Here is a 25214-nt window from a genome sequence, read left to right on the forward strand (position 1 = left end):
GGGATAGCTTTGAGTGACTATCCAAGGAGGCCAGAAGATGTGAAGGGAGGAAGAGATAAGTTCCTGATGGAGAAGTGTTTGACCACCCCTGGCTGAGCTCCCGTTGCCTCCCAGGTTCACCCTTGGTTGCTGGTGTGTCACAGCACAGAGGGTGCAAGTGCTGCTGCACTGAGTGTGGTCCAGCAGCTCCTGCTGCACCCCTGCCTTGTCCCCCTGCTCCCCAGACCTAGCTCAGCCTGCAGGCTGCTCTGAATAGCACATGCCTGGCAGCCCTCATCAGTAGGGCACTGTCTCCACCACTACAGCATCATGCTGAGGTACAACTGGTGCCCCATGAGCTGTCGCATCTCCATCCATCACATAACTTCAGGAATACCCTGAGACAGCCTCTCAACTGGGCAGCAAATGAGACCTGTTGGGTTCAGCTTTCTTCTCTGTCCCTTTCTCTCTGTTAACACAGAGACTTTGCACATGCTTCCTCTCTAATGGCAACCTTTTTCCCTGGAGCATCCTGTGGGTACTTCTGGGGTAATGATGGGAAGATGCTTGCCACACACAGTGCTCGCTGTCACCTGAGCAGCTACTCACCGCTCTGTGGTGCCTCTTGCCAGTCTTGTCTAGGTAGCAGCTCCAAGGAGAGCTTCTGAAAGTAGCATCCAGCCCATCTCAGTCTTCCTGACAGCGGGTACTTCTAGCAGGTGAGAAGGAAGGAGGCAGGCAGAGGAGGAAAGAAGGGGTTTGGCTGGCTGCTTGAAGACCCAGGCCAAAGAATAGAGCTGGAATGCTGATGTTGCAGGTGCCTGGTTAAAGCAAAGCGAAGAATAAATGTGCTCATTAAGCCTTTATTTTTTCCATTCATCACAATGCACTTTTTATTTCTGACCTTAGCCTCGAGAATGGTGCCAGACATGTTCTGTGATTTCTCCCCTTTTCCCCTCCAGATGTCCAAATGGATTCTTCGGACAGAGATGTTTGGAGAAACTGCCTTTGCGATTGTACATGCCAGATCCTAAGCAAAGTATGTTTGAAGACAAAAAATGCACCACACTACTTAAAACCTCCCGGGCACAGCGGTGGATGTAGAGTGGTCTAGTCAGGGATGGCTCTTGGTGTCAGCTTTGGGTTAGGGCTTAGGGATGCAGGTAAGGGTGAAGGCTGAGAGCAGATGGATAGGAGTCATGTCAAGGATCAGAAGGGGCCTCAGTACGGTCTGTTTGGGTGTCATTTTGCTATCTTGTTTCTCTCTTTCTGGTTTTCTTTCTTTCGGTAGGTGTCCGATCGAATTCACAGGAGACCGGTGTCAGCATTTCGCAATGGTCAGCTTCTCCAGTATGTCTCTTTCTACTTCTCTCTCTGCCTGGTTGTTGTAGCTCTGTGTTGTGTCCTTAAAGCAGGTTCTTCTCCCAGAGCCCTCTTCCTGTCTTGTGCACTCCCAGCTCTGCTTGGCCATAAGAGGAGCTGCGATCATGTCCAAGAGGAGAATCAGGGCTCGTTGTTACCTCCTATTTGTTAGAATGGGTTCAGCTTTCATTTCTGATTGAACTGAATGTTGCTTGCTCTTTTCACGCAAAATGCAAGTAAGGCAGAAGTTCGTGTGGTGTGCTGTGTGAGAACAGTCTGTGTGATAAGCTGTATCTGGTAGCATTACTGCCTCAAGATGGACTGTGTTGTGCAGTGAAAGAGAAGAACATTTTCCCATGACTTGAGAGCGGCTGTGTGAGTCTAATTTGTACCAACTGTGGAAATCACAGTGAGGGCTGTAATGAAATTTCCCCTGAGGTGAGGCTGCGTTTCTGTCTCCAGAAGCTAAACCAAGCATCAGCTGCTGTTCAGATGAGATGGTTGGAGACTGGATCCTGGAGCACACCCAGAGGTCTGGACAGGGCATATATGCACGCCTGGAACCCCAGAGGTCATGTTGGTGGCTGCCACTGTCAGGGCTTCCCACACCTCAGTGCCATGCAGGGTATGGCCTTAATCTGCTGACTGGGCATCTCAGATTATATCCCTCCCAGACACAGAGATGTTCCTTTCTCTCCTAGGGGCCTGAACATCCTTGCATATGGGTTATGTGTATCTACAGTGATTGATCCTTTAACCTCATATTCAGTGGATGTAAATACTCTAAAGCCCTTGCACTTAGTCTTTCCCAGTTTCTAGTTTTTAGTTCCTATAGGGCCTAGGTGTCCACAAATGCCTCACCTATAAACATCATTTCGTTCAAGACAGGTAACTTTCCTGGGTCCATATTCATACGGTGTCTCAGCATCAGTGGGACCCTGCTCTGGATAAGAACTGACCTGAAAGGAGGTGCAGCTAAAGGGCAGGAAATCAGACATGGTGACCCTTTGTGTGCCCTATCCTGACTCCATGCTGGCTGTTTGGGCCACCACAGATGGTGGTTTTGAAGAGGCTTTTTTAAAAGAGCCACAAATGAGGCTTTAATTAATGAGAACCAGACAAAAAATGCCTTTCCATGATGACTCCTTGACTGCCAGTACCCCCTCTTCCGTGCTATGTAAGAAAACCTGCAGTCCTCATCCTGAACTGGCAATAGCAGGCGTCTCAGTAGCACGTGCTAATAGCTGGTACATGCTGGCATTAGTCTTCCTTCTGCTAGAGAGTATACAGACAAGATGCAAATGGCCTTTGCGAGGCCCCTGGGACAGCCTGATGTTTTTGCATTGCCTTTTGTTCCAAATTGGCTTCCAAAGTTGAAACCTCCATTGATGTATTCTTCCAGACTGAAATATCCAAGTAAGCTCTTTTTAAAATGACAAAACAAGATGTTCTCTTTTGATCTTTAACTTAGCGCGAAGAGGATTCCTTCCAGACAGCAGTGGGATGCTTGCCCAATGAAGCTGATGGGTTTCATGAGATGGTGTCCAACAAGCTTAAACATTATTGCTACCATGCTGCAAAACCAAAATGGGTGAAAATGACTTTTATGTCAGGAAATCACTTTTCAGAACATTAATGGCAAGAGTAATCAGCTTGTGTTTCTTCCCCAGCCTGCAGAATCCAGCTTTTTATGGGAATGAGATTTGTTTAAATTTTATTTGTGTGTTAGAGGAGCAATGCCAGCTTTGAAACAGACACATGTACTTTTCCTTGCCTAAATTCTGCTTTAACCACAGGATAGTAAGGTAAAAACAGCTTAACAATCCAGGGTACCTGTCTGAACTTGGATAAAATTCATCTAAGAAGATGATTCATATGTTTTTATAGCTGTTTTCACTTTCAGGTCACAGTTGGGTAACATACATAGCAGCAGCACCACAGAAAAGCATGCACTGAACTTGCTGTTCATCTGAATAGGGGACGTATTTCAGTTGAGTCTGGACTGTTCAAATGCTTACTTTCTACTTTAATCAATAATTAGGGCACAGTAGAAGTTGCTGTTGCTCTATAATTCACTCAGTGCTTCATTCTAAATGGGTTCTGACAGGTCAAAAGCTGAAATAGATTAAATGAGGTTCAGGCATTTCCACTGAAAATAAAATAGCTCTGTCCTGATTCATGTTTTGAGATCATTGCCAGCACTTGACAGATACTTAAATAGTAAATAATGACACCTTGTTTTAAATGCATTTTGGGTATTTTAGGTTTTAAAGCCTAGATTTGAGCCTTCTGATTCTTTATCATAAATATTAAACATTACAATATGATTTTCAGTAGGTACATCCCACGGCTGAGCGAGAGTCTCTGCAGAGTGAACTAAATTTAAGATGCTGTTCTGAAAAGATACGGCAGCTGATTTGCTGAATTTGGGCCACAGATGGAGATGGTGCAGCATCCCAGCATCATGCCAGATGTTGTGCATCTTCCTTCTGGGAGCAGCTTCCTATCTCACTGATTTAAAACCTTGTTCAGGTTTTGCTGAGGTAAAGCTCCCCACGTTCCCTAGGAGCTCAGGCTGTCTTTTCCTGGTTGACAGGTAGATCTGGAGATTTAATTTAATCCGATTTTCTGAAATACCTGCTGCACCACTGCAATTATGAATATGAAAATCAAGTGTATTTAAATAGGTTTTCTTGCATGTGATGTTTCTCTATGTTGTTGTTACAACCCTATGACCAACCAGCAACCAGTTACTGGTTGTACCTGCCAGACATTCTGGATATATAGAGAGAAACTCACTAGGAATTGTATCTGGGCTTATTACTGTATTATCAAAGACCTGCCAGCCTGTCCCAGCTCAGCCCTTATTAGGAGGTCAGTTCCTATCTGCTTATAAAGAGTTTACATTTTATTTTGCTCGCACTGTAATACAAATGTGATGGGAAATGTGCTGAGATACTGCAGAAAACAAAAACGAAACATGCTAAAACTTATGTAAGAAAATACATGCAAACAACATTGCAAGGTGCCACTTCTGAGCAGAGCTCCGGTACCTGTGTCAGTTCTCTAAGCCTGTCTTTGCACTAAGCCAGCATTAGTCTAAGCCACCCTGACAGTCTGTTTTCTAGCAAGACTCATGCCATAATGAGATCTAAGGCAGCACATTTCTTCTGCTCAGCAGTGACTAGGTATGTGCAGACAGTTGGCTACTATTAGTCAGCAGATGGACAATAACCTGGTAAGTAGCAGCAGCACAGATGAGGGGGTTGTCATCACTGGTGCATAGTAATCCCCGTCCCAAAACTATGGGCAAAGTCTCAGGTAAACTTAAAAGTTCCGTCCTGTTTGTCGTAGGTCAGTTTTAGGACACAGTATGACAAATGGCTTTCCCACGTTCATGAAACCTTAAAACTACTACTCCAGAGGCACTGAAGGTGATGAGTACAGACTTGTAAGTAGCTGTCAGATGTCACTCCCAGAGACCTGGTACAGGTGCCTGCAGTCACAGATTACCTGCGTCTGGCTGTCCATGCACTAGGGAGAACAGGAGTTGAAAACCATCAAACTGTTGATCCACAGCCTGATTAATCCATAGCATTAGTACCTTGAGACCATTTTGCCTTTGCAGTCAGATCTTCATGTCTGCCGGCGCACGTGGGTGAAAAGTTCAGTGATATGAGAAGAGCAAGGAACTCTAATATGAGACCCTCTAGTGGGCACTACAGACTCAGTTGACAGCTGTCTCCCGAGTTCAGCTTCAGAGGCACATCTACGTCCTGCAGTGCTTTCCAGAAGATAGAAGCATGTCCGAAATCATCCTTCCTTGTCAGAAACCTTGTTTTTAAACCTGTGCTGGCACCTGTTTTCATAGCTGCCTGCCTGTTCTGCCTCTAGCTCTATCTTCTCTCTTCTACAAGAAAGTTTTCAGGTCTCTGTAAAACCCTGCTGGAAGTTTACCAATAAACCACCCAGCTTTGGGCTGGTTGTAAAGGTTTTGTAAACCATCTTAGCAGCTATTTCACTCTTGGTGGTGCTGAAATACTGCAAGTTAAACATTGTGAGTGAGAACATTTATTCCTTGCCTAAGTCTGCACATTTGGATGCTTTCCACCTGCAGTTTATGGAACAATTTCGAAATTTGGGATGAATTTTTATGCACATGCTTGCCTCTTGTCTGTGGAATCTGAAATTTCATCTTAACTTTGCTATTTATTCATCTCCCAAAATAATTGTCACTGATCTGGAGGACAAATGTCATAACCATTTATCTTCCTGTTTAGTGAAACGTTTTAATTTTCTACTGTGTGACCTCATTACAGTTGAAGTCTGCAGCCTGCCTGTAAACATCCTGGAATAGCGCTGGCATTCTTATACAATGATTTCTAGCATATTCTGCATTTTTACCCCATATTTAATTCTTGCTTTCTTTACAAATTGAATTTTAATTTGGAGTAGGAGTCTTCCTACTGGCCTGTTTTGGAAGCACAGATGAGCATTTTCTGCTATGTATTGGGAGAGCAGCCTTTGTCTTCAACTCTGGGATCTACTAAGAGTCTGCTATTTAGGCATCAAATCCCTTTCCCAAAGGGGACATAAAAAGCCCATTTTGTTGCAAGGTACTCAGTGTAGTCGTCTGGAAACATGGAAGAGAAGAGCTTGAGCTGAGAAATCAGTCTTGTAGTTGCAGACTATCTGGCCAGTTCTGCTTGCAGCAGACACTGATACAAAAGCAGATCCCAAGTTCCCAGCTTGATATGTCTCCCAGGACTCTCTAACTGAAGCCATCAAAAGTTGAGTGTGATGGGTCTGGTTCCTGATCCTTTGCTGTGTGGCATGACATCTGCCTTGCATAGGCGTTACAGATTCTTTCCAACAACAGATGATGAGCACAGGTATTTTTGAGACGAGAACCACCATCTGTTCTTGAGCATCCACTGCACCGTCACTGGCATGATCTGTGTAATGATCTCAGCAGCATGATTTCTGCCCTACAATAGCACATTTGGTGTAGATTGGACGTCTGAGTCTTCCCACCAGTCATTCTTTCCAAGGAAATTGCTCTCATGGAGCCTATCTAGCCAGAAAAACATGAACTTTTTCTGCTTGCAATGTCCTGATACGTATCAGGCTCACTGGACTGGAAACAGAATTGCATGTTCCCACAGTGGCTCACAAACTGGCTCCAGTGCTGCTGACTCAACCGCTGTGGAAGCAAAGCAGTGGAGGTTTATTGGGTGAGAGGCTTCTTATTTTTCTGAGGGATGGTCCAGTTCACTCTGAAGCCACCAGCATGCAGCAGAGGAGTGTTGGTCTGTTGGTCATCACCCTGACATGTAAAAATGACCTTATTGACAGGTAGGGTTTGGACATTTGCTTCTCACACTGAGGTGAAGATCCCTGTGGGATCATTTATCCCAGAGGCATAAACGTACCACTTCAAGCTCTACTGGAAAGGTCTAGATCTCAATTTGAGCTTTACTGTTCACTTCAATTCATTTATTCAGCAGCAGTTTCCTACCTGTTGTGATATGAAAACAAGTGGACGAATACTTCTTTTTTTACCTGCTTTCTGTTTCCTCCTCCACCTTTTGCTCCTCTGAGCCCTAAAACAATATTTAGCAGCTTTTTAAATTCCACAAACATTCTGCAGCTTCTTTTCAATGACACGGTAACCACTGACCACTTAATTACAGGGCAATGTCTGTGCTGTGGTGTGGCTGGGTAATTACAGGGCTTTTGTGGTTTATCATAACAGGGTTATTCCTCTCCCCTCGATGGCAGGACAGGTTACCCTTTAGGATCTTCTGAAGTTAATTGCATGCTAATCCACATCAGGTTACTAACACTCTACTGTTATGTGTCTGGACCCTTGAGGCCTGCAGATTTCTCTATTTGTTTGTTTTTATTATACAGTACTGGACAAGCTAAATGGCTGTGCAGTTCATGGAAAGATTGCTAACCTTCTGTACGTGGAGATCCCATGTGTTGCCCAGCCCTCAACATGAGCATAATATCCTTTGTCCCCAGCATCACAGGACTGTCTTGCATTGCTCCTTGTACCCCCTGGGGGAAGCCTGGAGCAGGGTACTGCAAGTATTACTCTTGTCAGTACAATTTATTATCCAATAGTCTGTCTTGATGGTCTTCAGATGTTAATTCTCCACTTTGCTTCATGCCTTGGAACATGCTCTGTGACCCAGAGAGCTCTCTGGGTGACTCAAGTGTGCTTGCAGGGAATAATGCATGCAGTAACTAAACATCTTAACAACTTCTTGGGCAATTTCAAGTCATTGTGAGCACCGGGCCAGTTTTCACAACTATTTGCTAAGGCTTTTATCTTTCTTAATCATCCCTTAAATCTACAGTCAAGTGTGAGCTATTTTGTCTTGAAGTGTTACCCATAGAATATTATTTTAGATTAAATGTTTTTGTCCATCTTTTGAAACAGGTTATACAGAAAAAAACATAGATAGGGATCAAGTAAGTGTAGGACTTTTTCTGATGATGAGAAAAAGAATGCACCGCAAGGTTTGTGACAGTGGGTCCACAGAAAACCCACCCTACTGGAGCTCCTAAATCCAACTGGGTTTTCTCTTTCACTCCACTTCATCTGACTGTCAACCTTTTGGGGACTTGAGTGAAGGTCCATGCATCACTTGACTCTTCAGCAAGCCCTGCTCTGAGCAGCCGGGCGCTACCAATATGGGTGATGGTGTCTGGCCTGAATCCCACACAGATGTGCTGCAGCTGAAATGAAGAGTGTGAAAATGAATAATTTTTGTCATCTCTTTCAACTTTTTCCCTTTTTCCCTTCCTCATCTCTCCCATGCATACCGCCTTTCTCTCTTGAACAGCCTTCTGTCATGCGCGCAGTAGTTAGGTGTTTGAACACTACTAAACTAGGGTCCAGTCTCCTGTAAGATCAGCACAGAAAAGACTATCTTACCTTTTAGGTACAAGAAATAATGTAAACACTGCAAAATACTGCATTAAAGAAGCCAGTAGATACTGATTCCTTAACACTGATGGCTATTTAAGTCCAACTTTTTCAGAAAGGTTCAGCGGGCACATATGGAATGAAATTTTCCATGAAAACATCCTCATTACAAATAGTTTGGGGATTCTGACAGCAGTTCAGGGTGCTCAGCCCTTCCTCCTTGCCATGGCCAGGGAGCATGTGTGGAGTTCAGGCAGAGGCTGATGATGTGAGAAGAATAGTACACCCATATCCTCAGCCTAATGCTGCCTCACTGTAGTTTGTGTGGTAGCCTCTGAATTTATTGCTTCCAATGGAGCTTGTCTGTGAAAGTTGGAGAGTACTCTGCACTCTGCCAGCGCTGCTGGCATGGGTCAGTTTGTCTCTACAGATAGGATTAATCCATTTAATTTTAGTTATCCCAAAGGTTCCTTCTGCCATGAGACTCCTGCAATACACCTCCACATTGCAGCCACCTCTGTCAGTGTGCAGTGAATCACTGCCTGGAGGAGCTGGAGGACTTACCTAGATCTTATGCTTCCTTCTGTATTGTTAAATGTCACAGCGTGGACTGTTGCTCAAAGGTTTCTAGGCATCCCCAGCAGCCAAACAGACTGCCAGTCTTACTGGGAGTGTAAAATGCAGGTTGACCGGACTGTTGCAGGACACAATGGAGGTGCTACACATCGTGCTGAGCATCTTCTCCACGTAGGAGCAAATATAAACCAAAGCTTTTAAAGATGTAGTACTTTTCCTGATCAACCTCTTAAAAAGTAAAGAAGACTTCTTTCAAGCATGGTAGTCAGAAATATCTCCAGACCAAAATAAAACTGTTGTCTCTAGGAGAACTTTCAATTTCTCAAATATGTTTGCTACCAAGCAGTATACTGTTGGTATAAAATAGGCACACTCTATGTGGTAAGCCATTGTTGTGAAGGTGATACCCTTCTGCTGGTTGCAGAATGATTATCCTTTGAAGCCATGTTTTACCAGAGCTGGGGTCACCTCATTAGCCTCTTGATTGTAAATTGTTGACTAATTTTGAACAGACTCTTCTTTAGAGAAGAGAAAAAGCCTCCAGACGCCAGTGTGCTCTTGAAGTGTCTCCTCCTTCACTGTCCCAGCACAGAAGGCAATACCTGCCCACGATGGGAGGAACTCCTGAGAAGGGGAAAGGGAGAGTGGCTCCCTATTCAATGTGTTCAGTTATGAGTAATAGAGAAGCAATGTCCATAGCTTGAAATGATAATAGCTGTGGACATCAGATGCAGAAGCTTAGGCTGGGGTAAGAATTCCTTTATTTGTAAAGCTACTGTTTTCTTCCCTACTCAGGGAAACTGTAGCTAAGATCCAATGAGCCACCTGTCTGTATCTGCTCCAGGGGTTTGGGGAGCCAAAAGAAACTGCAGCTGTAATGTGAGAGTGACAGTGGGAAGGTGAAAGTCCCTCAGGTTCTTCCCACCACCTCTGTTTGCATCAGCATTTCTGAGTTTGCAAAGAAAATCATGGAAGTGTTTCGAATTGCATCCATTTGTATCTGCAGAAGTTGCAGTAAATCCTGGAACAGGGAGGAAATGTGGCAGTATAAGCAGTGTGCAGCTTAAGGTGGATAGATAGTGTAGCCATACTGATGAAATTTAACGTGTCTTTACGTGCATTTGTCATAGTGTCAGGTGAAACTGTGTGTGTGTAATGGCAGCATGCCTTGGTAATAGGTCAAGGCTAGATGTGACAATCAAGAGGTTTAGGCTGGGTGTATTCTGTCCAGTTCTCTGCTGCCCACCACATTGCATCTATGTCACTGCAGCTTGTACAAAGTGACTGTGAAACGCATGTTAGAGCTTGCCATTTTTTTGCACAATTGTGAGATGTGAAGCAGAGAGCAGCCAGGTTTTGCGGCCTTGAAATTACACAAAATTTGAACAAAACCCAACCCCAACCAACTTCCAAACCCTCCAAACCCCCCAAGCATCAGCATTGATCTGAAGAGAAGAACCTGCTTTAGAAAATGTGTTTATGTGTTCCATAACTATTAGTGCTGATTTCCCCCCGCCTAAATTTTGAACAGCATTGCAAAAGAAAGCCAGTATTTTTGTGCAGCAAAAAAAAAAAAGCAGTTCCTATGGAAAATGTAGTAAATAAATCTGGACATCTCCAAGCTGCAAATAATCTTGTGTGTATGGTGATTGGAAACAGCAATGGTAAGTACGGAGAACTTTCATGTTTACGTAAGAAAAACTGTCTTTAGTTGAGGCCTGTACCAGGACAATTAGTAAAATTTAGGATACCTGTTTTGGATGACTGTATGTTGATTCATTATGTAAACTACTTTGCTTAGCACTGTCTCTGCAAGACAAACTGCAATCCTGTAATGAATATTAATCTGAAAGCAGATGCTCCTGTTTGTGCTTTTTTCAGCATGTTTGTTGTTTCCAAAACAATGCAGAACCACAGCAGAAGTGAAACGTGGAAGATCACAGACTTGAGGGAAACTTCCAGTGCAATTTGCACTTTTAGATCTGCAAGGGATTCGTTGCCTGCGCCAGGCGATGAGTCACTTGCAGCATCAGTGGTTCAGCTGCAGAACTGTACCATCAGGAACAGTGCTCACACAACTGACAGGCCATCAGGTGATTCACAGGCACTGCTGCCAGATGATGCTGTGCATCCGAGACCAGACTCGAGGTGATGGGCAGCAGAAATGTGCTGGCAGGTCTCAGGGCCTGTACAAGTGCCCACACATCTGTCTGCACAGCGCCCTGCTTTGATGCGCAGGTCCCAGGCAGAGATGGGCATGTGAAACCACGCAGGGTTTATTTTGCCTGTAGAAAGTGAGTGAATGATTTGTACCAGGTTCATGCAGTCGCTGTGTGTTTTGACCTGTCAGGAGTTGTTTCAGAACAAGTGTACCTTTTTTTTTCCTTTCAATTTTTTCCCCCCTGCCTAAACTGTGAATTCCATATCAGGTACTAACAAACATGGCTCATCTCAGAAGAATTCATAATTAACTAAAAGAATTCATAATTAACTTCCACTGCAATTTGTTTGGGTCTTCCTTTACATTAGATATAAGCTCTGGTGGGGATTTGAAATGCTCTGAAGCATACACTGTCTTTCGTGTAACTGCTGCTGAGCCTACAGAAAGCTAACCTGCTCTAACTGCACAGTGTGTGTGTTTGCATATTAGAGTTCTCTGACAGACCTGTTTTTCTTTTTCTCTTTCTCTTCCTTGTCTTCTTTCTGCATTGGCAGAGCATCTTGGATTTGAATTAAAGGGTATGGACCAACCATTCATTTATTAATCAGAAGCCATTAAAAGCTGCCCACATTATATTTATGGCTTTAATGGGATGATTAAAAAATCAGCTCTTCTGTTCTCTTCCCTGGCACCACGAGAGATGTTTGGTTTGAAAAAACCCCAACAAACCAACCAAAACCAACCACAAAATCTAAATGTAAACCTATAAAAATACACGTGTATCTTTAGCAGCACTCTTTTCTTTGTTTTAAGCAGCAGGCTGGTGCGTGTTCCATGACTGGGGTGTTATAATGGCCGTACGTCTCCCCATTCAACATGCTTTTCTGTATTTAACTGAAGAGTTGGAGTTTGTGACCATCCCAGAGGTTGCCAGCAGGCACCACTTGGGAATGGGCAGGCATTCCAGGAAGGTGGGTTTTAGAAAGATCAAGGTTTTTATAGAAATTACCACCCTGGATGCACTAACCTCCACTGGATCCTATGAGGGTCACAATGAGCTTTGCTGTTTTTTCTCCCAAAGGTTAGTGGCTTATTTTGGTTCTTGACCAGGAGAAAATTATTCCAAGAAAGATGACATGAGATGGGCTAGTATAGAACACAGTGAGCTCAGGGAGGTCAGTAGTCTCCCATGAGAGTGGGGGGTGTCATTCTGAGCATCATGCTGGCAAGCTGAAGTTTGGAAAAATGCCGCAGTGTTTTAAAGGCTTTTAAAAATATCCCCTTTGGGCAATTACCTGCTCCTGCCCAAGTGCTCATAATCATATTATTTTTCTTCCATTCTCCTCAGTCTGTTTTTAGAAATACATCAAGAATTTCTTGAGTAAGCACCTGGGAAATCAGATTATTGAGGGTAGGTTTCCCTTGAGTGTACAAGCCAATCATGGGGAGGCTGGTCAGATGAGAGCAAAGAGATTCATCATTTAACTTAAAAACACTGACCTGGCAGTGCCAGCCAAAGCAGATCTCCACGTGAAGATGCTACAATTCCATTTACTAGAGGTATGGGGACACCAGTCTTTCACTTCTGGATCCTAAGCTGTTTTCTTGGATCCCCAGGGTAGAGGGACATACAGTAGCTGAATGAAGCTGGAGAAACTTGTCTCCTCTGGTTCTTTTGTGCCTGGTCCACCAGGATGGGGTGGATCCACCAGGATGGGTTTATATCCCACAGCAGCTCTTCCCTACTGCAGAAAACATTCATTTTGTAGTCAGGTGTTTCAGAGAAAGCGGTGCTGCTAATGCCAATACACTGAAATTAGCTTAAAAATTGAGGATTTTTGACATCCCTTTTTTGTTGACCTCTTGTCCTTTTCCTCATTCATTCTCAATGTCATCACAGAACCGCACACATCCTGTTCCCAGCCTGCAGTCGTCTCTTCTCTGTCATTCGTCTGTCACTCTCATGCGTTGCTGTGACACCCATGGCTGGACTGTGATTCTGTCAGCATTATGTGGCACCACATGGTTTGTTCATAGTGTTTGCTGCTTAGAGTGACGATGCTGCTGCTGCTGAAGTTGTGGTGTTTGTAGAGCACAGAGGCACAAATGGACAAGTTCTGCTCCAGGACCTTCTCAAACACAGAATTGTAGTGTGCATTCTCCTATTTTCTTTCTGTCATTGTTGAGATGGTTTTGTGCAACAGGAAGATACTGTGTTACGGAGCTTTATCAGCTTTAATGAGATGCGAGGAACCAAGCTAAATTACTATCAGCAGGTCATTTAACTTGTAGCTTTGCAGCACAGCCTCACACGTCACTGCTTCACATAGCAGAGCTGTTAGCTTAAGACAGAGAGGCTAAATCTGCAGTTCTGATGAACTGAAACATTCCCTGTGCAATTGAGGTGAAGCTTTGGAACAGTCAGACGTGCCAGAGCCAGATGACATGATCATCACAACAGCGGCTGGGATTTGAGCCTCGGGCAAAAGATTGTGTTGTTTAGCTAATAGCTTTGCTTTTTGCTTTTTTCTCCCTCCTCCATGATTCAAAGGGAACGATTTACGCTTGGAACAGAAGTCTTTGTAGTAAAAAACATAGCTGGTGAAGGACACTGCGCTTGGAAAAATTGGCTTGATGGATGAGTCCATGGTGGAAACTGACCTGCTCCGGCTTTACTTTTTTGTAAAAGTAGCTTTTGCTGGGTAGTACCAAAATTCTCACCGGTGCCATCTGTAGCCAGGATATGAACCTGGCTGGTTTTCCTGACCCTGATAAAATCCCTGAAACTCCTGGCTGAAGGGAAGAGCTAGAATCCAGGTCCTAGAGGTGTGCAAGAGCGAGAAAATTTGTCTGCCATGGTTGCAGATGCCTGGAATAGGGCATCCGTGCAATGGGAACATGTCACTGAGGGAGGTGTCTCACCTCAGTGAGCTCTTTCCCCATGCCAGCTCCACATTGTTCCTTGTAGTAAAGCACAAGGAGTATGTCAGCCAGCACCCAGCTGCTCCTCTAAGAGGTCCCAGGCCATACAGGCGTCGGCTCTGAGGGATGCAGCTAGCTGGTGAAGCTGACGGAGCAGCAACTTCCAGGCCACAGGAGACCCATATCTGTTGTTCCTGGTCCACACCCTCATGAGTGTGGGAGAGTCTCAGCTGCCTGTAGTGAATGGTGGCACATGGCCTTCCTGGAGACCCACCAGCAGCACCCTGAGTGCCTCATGAAGCCAGAGGCCAGTGCTGAAACAAAATGGATGGAAATGTGTTGCTTTATACTGAGATTTTGCAGCACAGGTATGAAGAAAGCTCTACTGATGATGTTTTACATCTCCAAGCCAGGGCCGTCGTTCTCAGCCCTTGTTTAGCAAATCTTTCTTCGTTCTCTTTTTAAAAGTTAGAAAGAGATAAACATTTTTCCTAGCACTTTTGGTTTTTTTTATTTCCCAAAAATGCCTTTTCCTTCCCAAAACAAAAGGGTGAAATTTGTCTAAATATCCAGTTATCTGGAATGCTTCATTGCTTGCCCCGTGCTTTTTTGCTGAAGTCCAGAGTTTCTAACACCAGACCTGTTTCTTTTCTGGTTTTGAATTTCATTGTCTGGGGCTATCATATAGTCCATTCAAGGTTATTTAGTGTGGCATGGTGAGCACAGCAGCCACAGCATGAGTTTTGTTGCCTGATCTATATGAAAAAATATTTCAATGAATATTAAAGAAGGCACAAATCCCATTAACATTAACATGTAACTATGCAGGCATCAGGACATCTCCCATAGATGTTGAACTAAAATGCTCATGGCAGGTGTGCACTGAATCCTTCTCTCAGTCCTCCAGCCCCAGAGACAAATTGCTTCTGCTGATCTCAGTGGAGATTGCTGGATGTTGCCGTGAAGAGCATCTGCTCTGGTGTAGCCACAGAGGAAGAGGTGCCCTTGCCATGTGATTGCTGCCTAGGTGTAGTTACCCAGCAAGCGGCATCCGAGTGTTCCCTTGAAGCCTTGATTAATGTGAACAATTACCTCACTTCAGCATGGTTTGGATTTTGATGCAAGTGACTGACTTTCCTGGTTTGAAAGGCGGTCCGTGACAAATGGTGGTATTTGAGAGAAGCAGCAGCATGCTGCTTGAATTCTGTGCGTGCATCTCAGTTATCTGGTGCAATGAAATTAATAATTTCCTAGGGTTTCATTAAAGATCCATAACTGTAACCCGTTACTGTATTTCAACTGCTCCACTCCCTTTTCTTTGTCTCACACACTATCACTTTTCCATCCTCATTCTGCTTTTGGACTGTTTTAGGATGTCCTCTTCAGCACCTACATGCTTTGGAGCCTGTTTCTTGGTGGTTTCTAGCCACACCGCAGAGCTCCAGGGCATGCAGCTGCTGCAAGGAAAAGGCATTCTAAGTCAGAGCAGAGAGCCTGTGATGGGAGAGAGCATCACAGGGCATGGGTGTACGTGGTGAATGGGGGTTGCTCGGGGGCTTCTTTGAAGGCTACTGAGTTCCTGAGAAGAGGGATGTGCTGGAAGGGAGAGGAGAGTCGTGGGACTGTTTGAGACTAGTCACTGAGTTATGCTGTGGGCAAGGAAAGCAAGCAGCGTGTTTGAGCACAGAAGGGGTGAGTGAAAGAGGGCAAAGGTGCAGAGAGGCAAAAGCAGTGAAGGTCTCCTGCGGGGTGAGCAAGGTTGGGCCAGCTGGTCTCAGGTTTGGGGCAGCTATTGGAGACAGGCAGTGGATTGGCAGGAGGTCTGACTGAGCCCTGTTCTCCATCTCACCCACACACAGTGCTGGTTCCTGTGCAGCCAGGCGCATCCCTGGTGCTGGAGCCCATTTGTCATTGTGGTTTCTTCTCTCCATTTGCAGAAGCGGAAGAGCTCTACCAGAAGAGAGTTTTAACCATCACAGGAATCTGCGTTGCCTTGCTTGTGGTGGGCATCGTCTGTGTGGTAGCTTACTGTAAAACCAAGTGAGTATGGGTGGTTAGCAGACAGCACTGGCTAGAGGTTACGGAGTGGCCGTGATCATGCTTTGTGCTTTCATGCTCTTCACCCAAATGCTACTTTAAGGAGATGCTGTGCTGTGGTGTTCCCAGCAAGGTCTCATGAAGGAGAACAGTGAAGCCACCTAGCAGGCTGTGCCTGAGCAGGATGTTTTCCTGGGACCATCTGCTTATCCCCTGAATCAGCATCATTTCCTCCAGCCAGGTGATGCTCTGTTACTGAGTAAAGCTGGTCCTCAAGGCAGCAGCTCATCTCCTGACAGCAGAAGCACACTGGGCTGTTGTGCAGGAGCTGTCGGCTCAGCTATGTACATTTCAGGGACTTTCAGAGTTATCTTGATGGAACAAGATGCTTGGGGACCTCTTTTATGGCCAGCTTTTTCTTCCTGGGCAGCACATTTTTCCCTACTTCACTTGCGCCTCACCTCAGTCCAGGGTGCCCCTGGGACATGAGGGGTCTTGCAGAGTGGATGCCCTGCTATTGTAGGCTTTACCAGTTTGTGCTTAATGAAGGACAGGTCGAGTGCCTTGCCACCAAGGCCAAGCCAGGACCTGCTTCCCGGTTTCCACCTCCCTGCTTTTCTCCTCTGCTCCCAGCACCATGGTACCCCTGGCTCCACTGCATTGTGCTGAGCCTTGCCTTGCAAGAGGAGACCTTGGACCCAGCTTCCCAAATTGCCCATGATAAGAAATGTTCATCTTTTATAGCAGAAGCAGCAGAAGGTGGCAAGTGTTGAATGCATTGTTTCCTCCTGTTTGCAGCTTTCACAAACACCATTGAAACAAGCACGTCTGATACTTGCCTTCTCTATCTTGCATCTTCCAGGTGTCTCTGGGGCAGAGAGCCCCATAAGTCTTCCTGATGGATTTTTTCCTTTCTGTTTTAAAGGAAACAAAGAAAACAAATGCATAATCATTTACGTCAGAACATGTGCCCTGCCCATCAGAACAGGAGCCTTGCGAACGGGCCAAGCCATCCACGTTTGGATCCCGAGGAAATCCAAATGGCCGATGTAAGACCTTTTGTCTCCATCTCGATGCATGTTACTGAGTTCCTGTTTTCTGCCAGGGATTTGATGTGGATGTGGGTGCTTATACACCTGTGGGCATGTGTGTGAGGAGTGAAACAGTAACAAACTTGAATGAAAAGATGAGATTCTACATAGAAACATTTCCAAAAATGATATCTGAAGTGAAAAGTGATTTTACTTTGAATGGCAGGGTGAAAATAGGGCACTTGGAACAGACTTACTTTGATGAATAAAATGTGATCCTGTTTGAGAGAGATGTTCCTGATGGTGCCTGTTTATTAAGCTATTGCAGCTGCACCCCCAGAGCATGAGTAGCACTTTGAGGAAGGGGATTCTCCCCCTCTGCTGCACTCTGGGGAGATCCCCCCTGCAGTCCTGATCCAGTTCTGGGGCAGCAGCACAAGAGGGATGTGGAGCTGCTGGAGTGAGTGCAGAGGAGGCCACGGAGATGCTGTGAGGGCTGGTGCAGCTCTGCTCTGGAGCCAGGCTGAGAGAGCTGGGCTGGGTCAGCCTGGACAAGAGAAGGCTCCTGAAGGGGAGACCTCAGAGCAGCTCCAGTGCCTAAAGGGGCTGCAGGAAAGCTGGAGAGGGGCTTTGGACAAGGGCCTGTAGGGACAGGCCAAGGGGAATGGCTTTAACCTGCCAGAGGGGAGACTGAGATGAGCTCTTAGGCAGAAGCTCTTCCCTGTGAGGGTGCTGAGGCGCTGGCACAGGGTGCCCAGAGAAGCTGTGGCTGCCCCATCCCTGGCAGTGTTCAAGGCCAGGTTGGACACAGGGGCTTGGAGCAAGCTGCTCTAGTGGAAGGTGTCCCTGCCTGTGGAAGGGGTTGGGACTGGAGGAGCTTTAAGCTCCCTTCCAACACAAACCAGGCTGTGATTCGATGATCAAATGACTACAGTGACTCAGTTACAAGGTTTGCTGGGTCACCCTTTGGATGCTAAAATTTAGCTTGGTTGAATCCCAGCTATGAAGGAAGAGGGAAAGGGAATTTCTAAGAACCACATCCCTCTGAACTGAAGTGCTGACTCCCACAGAGATCTCAGTGTACCTGTAAAAAGCAGTGCTTGTTGGTGGATGGAGCAATATCTCAGCATAAATATTTGGCTGATACCTGGCATTTCTGTGGGACTTGAATGTCTCACTGATCTCGTGTGGTTGTCTTTTGTTGGTACTCTGTCGGGTGCATAACCTCTTTGAGCAGAGATGTTTTTCTGCTCAATAGCTACACGTGGTACCACTGTCCTCTGGGGAGCCCCTTGGCTCTTCTTACCCTTCTGCAGTCCCCATGACACTGTGCAAAGTGCAGGGGCAGAGCTCCAGCCTCCTTGTCTTTCTATGGTGTGTGAAGCTACTGGGTTCACTCAGTCCTCATCTGATTTCACCAGAAATAATTAAGCCAGCCAAATTTGGCTGTGGCAGCATGGCCGAGCTGATGTGTGTGATTCTACATGTTTTACAGTATATCTCTAAGAATGTTTCTGCCACTGAGCATGTGATCCGAAGGGAAACAGAGACAACCTTTTCAGGAAGTCACTCCTGCTCTCCATCTCATCACTGCTCCACAGCCACTCCAACGTCCAGCCAGAGGTGATGTATACTGTTTTCCCCTGAACCTTCTTCCCCTCTTTGCCTTAGGATGCTATGAGATTCAAAGCCAGGAACAGCTTTTTCTTTCACCTCCCTTTCCTGTTTTCACTTGCTGTTTGGCACTGTGCTGGCATGCAGGCCATGGTGACACTGCTGGTCTTCACTGGCACTAGTGAGTTAGTTAGTGAGAGGTGTGGAAAGGTGTGATTCTTGACCTGCAGCAAGGTGCCAGCAGGAGCCTGCAGCACTGACATGACTGTGAACCAGGAGGAAATGAAGTTGTGCTTTCCTGCTTTGCACAGACATGAATGGGAGGCTGCATCTAGGAAAGGTTTCGCAAGCGGGGTTTGCAGCCACACTGATAACTGCAATAATTCATTAAGCACACTCAGGTTGTTTCATGCTTGATGTATTTGAACTGTATGTCCTTGTGGAAGGCAAAGTACACAAAACATCACAAAATGTTTTGGGCAGTTCCTCCAAGTTAGGGTCTGAGTTGGGAGCCATGGTTTTTCACCCGAAAAATACCCACTCCTGTGCAATTTATCACAGTCCAGAAAGCTACATCAGAATCACAACCTAGAGATCACCCTAGAGAAAGTCCTGTGCTGGTTTGAATTTGGGTGTTCAGGTTCTTCCTCTTACACAGCTCTTGTGCTTATTCCAGTGACAGTGTTTCCCTAGCAGACCACTTGCCTTTGACAAGTGACTGGAGGTACAGCGGGGTCAGTGATGTATAGATCACGTTGCATTGACTTTTTATAAAGCAAAACATGTCCTGGCTTGTTTACTGCTGTAGCCCGATGTGTTTGTCTCTGTTTTCCCAGGAAGCAATGAATCCTTTCAGCTAAAGCTCAAAGTTAGCTCCCAGCAGGTTTCTTCAGCGTTCAGTCATTCATCAGGGATGAGCAAGTGCTCTCACGGTGCAACGTGTCAGATCAATTTCAGATATTGAACTTAGGTTTTCAGGTGAATTCCTCTGCAGAATCCTTTGGCTAGACCTCCAGCAAGCAGAGAGGGAGCCAAGAATGACTTGGAGGGCTGGAAATGGCTGCCTTTGTCCACAGAAATCCTATTCCTGGTGTGTTTTCCAGGGTTTTTACAATTTGTATGCTGCAGCCCAACCCTGGCTAGGTGTGTGCAAGCTTGAGCCAGTTGCACAGAGGCCCCTGTGCCTGCAGAGCTGCACCTTGCTGGCTTCCCATGCTCACTTCAAAGCCCTGGGACCCTGGGGCCACCTCTGGGAACCTCCTGAAGATGCAAAGGTGTGTCTGGAGGGCAGCATTAACCCATCACAGCTACGGGGAGGCACCTACCTCACATAGCCTCTGGTCCTGGCTACCTGCCACCTAATCTTCCTGAGTCAAGTGCAGCAAGCAGGTGTTTCTTGAAGTCATGCCAGAGGCAAAATACTGGCATGATCAGGCTCTGGTTTGCTCAATGCCTGCCTCTAATGAGGACGCTGTTTGAAGTTATAAATGATGTGGTGGTTGCAGCCAAGCATGTGCCTGGAGCCATCAATAATTAGCAAGTTCTTGGGAAGTCTTAATGAGGGCTGCTGTCCTCTGCACCCCCCACCCCCACCCCAAATCCTCTGTCGGCACAGCTCCATCTGCTGCAGTTTGGGAGTTCGGAGATTCTGCTGTAATAGACAACATATTTCTGCTATGGAGCAGGGTCAGCCTGTGGCCATAGTGCAGGTGGACCTCCAGTGTGCACGTGGCCCCTTGCATCCCCAGAGAACCCTTGTGGGATGTCTTCTTCGCACCAGGACTAGGGCAGGTGGAGCTCCAAGTGCTCAGGAGGGTCTATCCGCTGTATCAGTGTTTTTGTTTAGCACCTTGTGTTTTGCTGCCAAAATCTTTTATAAACCAGTGGAAACTGAACATCCAGACCTACCTTTGAGATGCTTTTCTCTGCTGATGGAGAAGCAGAGTGGGGTTTTTGGTTTTTATTGGCTCCTTTCTGGTAGCATTTCTGAAGGGGCTGTCGATTGGCAATGCAGATGGCACATCTGAAGATCCTTTGCAGACTTGCCTTGGCAAGGCCAGCGCATTGCTCCACACCCAGAACACTTCACAAGCGCAAAGGAGAATTGCCCTGGCCTTCCTCCAAAGGCTGCCCCATCCTATCACCAGCTGTCAGAAGGTGGTGTGATAAATACCTGGAATGCACTGATTTGCCTTTAAGCTCTGATCATATCTTCAAGAAGTAGCAAAAGCAACTCAAAGGCAGGGTTGGGAAGTTGGGCATCCCAGGCCAGATGTATCCTAGTGAGAGAGAGAAATGGGATGCCAATGCAGAGCGGAGTGTGAGCTGTACCTGCATGCAGCTCTTTGGAGAAAACCTTGGTGGGGATTCCTTGCTCACTGCCCATTTGGGTTTGGTCCACAGACATGAAAGCCACACCTGGAGCTTGGAGCGGACGGAGAGTCTGACTTCAGATTCCCAGTCCGGGATAATGCTGTCCTCGGTGGGAACCAGTAAATGTAACAGCCCTGCGTGCGTGGAGGCACGGGCTCGCCGCGGGGCCACCTTCTGCATCGAGGACTCACGGAGGCCCATGACACAGTACCGTGACTCGGTGGATTCTCTGCGGGACTCACCACACAGCGAGAGGTCAGACCCCACTGCTTGGTGCTGCTCTGGCACAGCAGAGGAGAGCCATCCCTCTGTGCCAGACACAAAAATGACTGCCCAGCAGTCCTGTGGTGGCACTGGAGAAACTCCAGCTCTGGTCCTACCAAAGAAAGCCGCTACCCCAGGATGCCACTCTGGTAGTGCAGCAAACACTGAACCCTGCCCACATGGTGACAATGTAAGTTTGAAACACAGGGGTGCAGTCAGCAACTGGTGAAGAAAACCTGGCTGAGAATACACCCCAGGCAGCTTGGTAGGCTGGCAGCTCAAGCAGGATCTGGCCCTCAGGTATATGGGGGAGAGATGCGCATCCTCGGCGTAGTCCTGGATCGCCTGATGAGCAGGTGTGCTGAATAAGCAGACACCCCCATCGGCGCTACAGAGAGGAAATGAAACGTGCTCCTTAGAAAGAGGTAATGCCGAAGGAAGGGCTGTTTGGAGAGGGGCTGGACCAGACCCAAGTTGTCACACTGATGTTCTCACTAGAGTAGATGAAAGAAGTAGATGCCTTTTAGAGACACAAGGTTTTTGTTGAGCTAGAGGAAGAAATGCCCACGCTTTCCCCATCTGTGGCTTGAGCAGGGGGAGGGCATTTTGGGCAGGTTCCTCAGATGCAACCCTTGCAGCTCCAGGCAGAACAGAAAGCAGCTGTCAGGCAGATGAGTAGCAGGGAAGTCTGCTGGGAGATGGTACAGGGTTTGCAGCAACACAGGATGGGAATTGCACACCAAGTCCCTTGGGAGAGGCAGTCCTGGGATGCATGGTGCGTGGTGCCCAAGCACCCACTGAAGCCAGCAGCTCATCCTCCCTCAGCACAGCAGTGCAAGGTCTCTCTGTCTGGTTCCACAGGAGATGCTGAGCTCCAGGACCATGTGCGTTGGAGCCCACACGGGTGCTCAGCAGAGCAGAGGCTCAGCTGGAGGTTTTGGGGTTGTTTGGTATCTAAACAGATGCGTTGCTTCTCTCAGGTACGTGTCAGCGCTGACCACACCAGCACGCCTGTCGCCTGTCGACTTCCACTACTCAATGGCCGCGCAGGTGCCCACCTTCGAGATCACATCCCCCAACTCAGCGCACGCGGTGTCCCTGCCCCCGGCGGCCCCCATCAGCTTCCGCGTGGAGGAGCAGCAGCCCCTGCTGCGGCGGTACCAGCTCCCCTTCCAGGACACGCAGCGGTACGACAGCTACTACCAAAGGAAGACCTACCTAAACGACAGCATGGGGAGCCTGCCCTCCAGCCCCTTCCGCATCACGGAGGACGACGAGTATGAGACGACGCAGGAGTATGTCACAGCGCTAGAGCAGCCAAAGAAAACAGCCAGCAGCAACAGGCGGTGGAAAAAATCCAAACTGAATGGGCACATCCCTCACAGAGCCAGAGCCGTCCGGGACTCCTTCTCCTTCAGCAGCGCCTCTTACAGTGAGTCTGACGAGGAGCTGGTGGCCGAGAGCACGCCGTTCCTAAGCACTCAGAACAATGAGGTGGTGCACACAGGGTCGCCGCCGCTGCACCGGCCGGGTGACAGCCGGACTCACTACTCCTGCAGCAGGCACAGCGCGCCTGGGGAGAGCGGGCGCAGCAGCCTGGCGCACACGACGCCCAAACCCGACCCGGATCCTCTCTAGGCACCTCCCAGACTTGTGCGCCCACAGACACGAGCTGTGCGGAGGAGGCCGAGGAGGGATGAGACAAAACAAAGATAAATATTTTTATTTTATATAAAAGAAGGGAGGGGGGGGAGGAAATTATAACAAATAAAATGTTTTATTTTCATTTTAGCAAAGTTGTCTTATAATAGCTAACGACAATGACTTTTTTATAAGGAATCTCTATTTATATGTAATGTCTTGATTTACAGCTTCCAAGAAAAAAAAAAAAAGTTGAAAAAAAAAAAAAGAAAACAAACAATAAAGTTAAAAAAAAAGTGGGCCAATTTTTGACTACTTAAAAAATAGAAAAACAAAACTATCGTGGTGCCTTTTTGCTGTACGCTAGTGCTGGGATTCATGCCGAGGAGTCTGTTTCAGTAGCATTTTTTAAGATCATATATTTTTGTTTGGGAGACAACCTGTCACAAGGGCGCTCCTCCGTTGGAAGAAAACAGCCTTGCCACTTTGTCCCGTACCCTGCTATTAATGATCTTATTCTTTAAGGTATTGTTTAAACACACATCATGGACAGGAGTGGGATCATTACCATTATCATGTCTAATGGGGATCTGTCTTGCCCTGTAAGACGCTCGTGTTTTCGCTTAAATCAGAAGAAAAAAGAAATCCAACAGCACCATACTGGAATGGAGAAGTGATGCTTCTTTTGCCACACAGGTAGGAAGAGAAAACACAGTCGCAGAAGCAGCAGCCTTTACAGAATAGCTCTCAACCTTTGGCCATTTCACCCGTGGGTCTCAAGTTGGGTTGGCACAGGTTTGTCAGACAAGGCAGATGCCCATATGAACATGGTGAGATAATGCCCCATCACACAGGGTAGAGCCCAGCGCACTGCCCTGGCAGGCAGATGGCACGGTGTGGTGGTCCCGACAGAGCTGCGGTGCTGTACCAGTGCCATGCCAACTGCAGCATCCCCTTCACAGAGCAGTGTAGCTGCAGCGTGGTGTTGCCATAGGGCTGCCGGGGCTGTGGTGTCCCACACACCATGGTTCAGGTGGTTGTGGGAGGAAGCATGGAGGTGGCCCCAAGGCACAGCACGGCCAAGGCTTGTCCTGGTCGCTGTGCCAGCCGTCTGCCAGCCATGCTGTCTGGGGTTTGGTAGGTGCCAAAGCTCTGCTTGTCACTCCTGTGCTGGCTGGACAGGCCCCGCGTGGGGCAGCCCCAGCAAGCGGATTCCTCTGTGCCATGTGTTGTAAAAACAGTTGTTACCGTCACATCTTGCCACCGGTGATGGACATCGTGTTTCCAAGCTTGGAGCAGCTCTGGCCATCAGCTCTGTGGTGCAAAGAGACAGTCCTGCGTGTCCAGGCAGCAGAGCACCCCCGTGGAAGTGCCCCTCTCTCCTCAGTTCTCTGCAGCAAACCTGTTTACATTGTAGCCTGACTTTTTTCTTTTTATATTTTTACTTCTGCATGTCCTTTGCATTTCAGATACTGTAGATTGGATGCATGGTGAAGCTGTGACTGAGAAGATAATACAACAATTGACAGTGTATTATTTCATTTAACTTTTAGCAATAAAGTAACTAAACCCTCTATTCCTCACCCATGATGGGGTCAGATAGAAAACTCTGCTAATTTGTCATAAGATGATAGTCAAAGTTTGCTCTGGATTGTCTGAATGTCAGAATTCTCGACTGTTTAACACTTGAACATTTTTTATATTATAAATAAAATAAGAAATAACAAGCTGTGGGCTGCATTAATCTCAGGCACTTTGGGGAGCAAATGGGGAGCTGGTACCATACACAGAATCACAGGCTGGTTGAGGCTGGAAGGGACTTCTGGAGGTCATCTGCTCTAACTCACCTTCTCAACCAGCTCACTCAGATAGTTTCCCAGGACTGTGCCCAATCAGGTATGAGTATCTGCAGGGGTGGTGACACCACAAATTTGGGAAACCCCTGCCAGTGCTTGGTAACCCTCGAAGCAAAAAAGTGTGTTCTTGTGTTCAGGCAGAATCTCCTGGTTTTTAATTGTGTGCCCATTGCCTCTGGTCTTGTTACTGGGTACTACTGAGAAGAGCCCACCTCCTCCTTCTTCACTGCCTCCCATCAGGTATTTATACACATGGATAGCATCCCCCCTCCCCGAGCCTCCTCTAGGCTGAACAGTCCCAGCTTCCTCAGCCTCTCCCCACATAAACATCTGTAGAGACACTGAGGTGGGTGTTTTTCTACCTGGTGTGGACATTTGACTCTTGTCTACTCTGGAGAGAGGTTGAGAGGGCCAGGCATGTTCAGCCTGGAGAAGAGGAGGCTCTGGGGAGACTTTAGTGT

The 25214-nt window shown here is 46.9% G+C and overlaps 1 protein-coding gene across 5 annotated transcripts in view; it reads left to right on the forward strand.

Moving 5' to 3' along the window:
- Window positions 1–24624, forward strand: part of NRG2 (neuregulin 2) — a 152183-nt gene extending 127559 nt beyond the window's left edge. For 3 of the 5 annotated variants that reach the window (XM_057409886.1, XM_057409889.1, XM_057409890.1), the window contains 7 exons: window positions 1271–1329; window positions 11570–11593; window positions 15875–15977; window positions 16900–17023; window positions 18501–18628; window positions 21023–21247; window positions 22237–24624. In XM_057409886.1, the coding sequence (XP_057265869.1) occupies window positions 1271–1329; window positions 11570–11593; window positions 15875–15977; window positions 16900–17023; window positions 18501–18628; window positions 21023–21247; window positions 22237–22894 (1321 nt within the window). In that variant the 3' untranslated portion in view covers window positions 22895–24624. Of the gene's footprint in view, window positions 1–941; window positions 1019–1270; window positions 1330–11569; window positions 11594–15874; window positions 15978–16899; window positions 17024–18500; window positions 18629–21022; window positions 21248–22236 lie in introns of all 5 variants that reach the window. The other 2 variants (XM_057409887.1, XM_057409888.1) reach the window with 2 other exon arrangements.
- Window positions 24625–25214: the final 590 nt, after the last annotated feature.

This window comes from Pezoporus wallicus, unplaced genomic scaffold (genome assembly GCF_028554395.1).
Source record: "Pezoporus wallicus isolate ANWC-B61680 ecotype Strahan unplaced genomic scaffold, APGP_CSIRO_Pwel_v1 contig_4309, whole genome shotgun sequence".
Lineage (NCBI taxonomy): Eukaryota > Metazoa > Chordata > Aves > Psittaciformes > Psittacidae > Pezoporus > Pezoporus wallicus.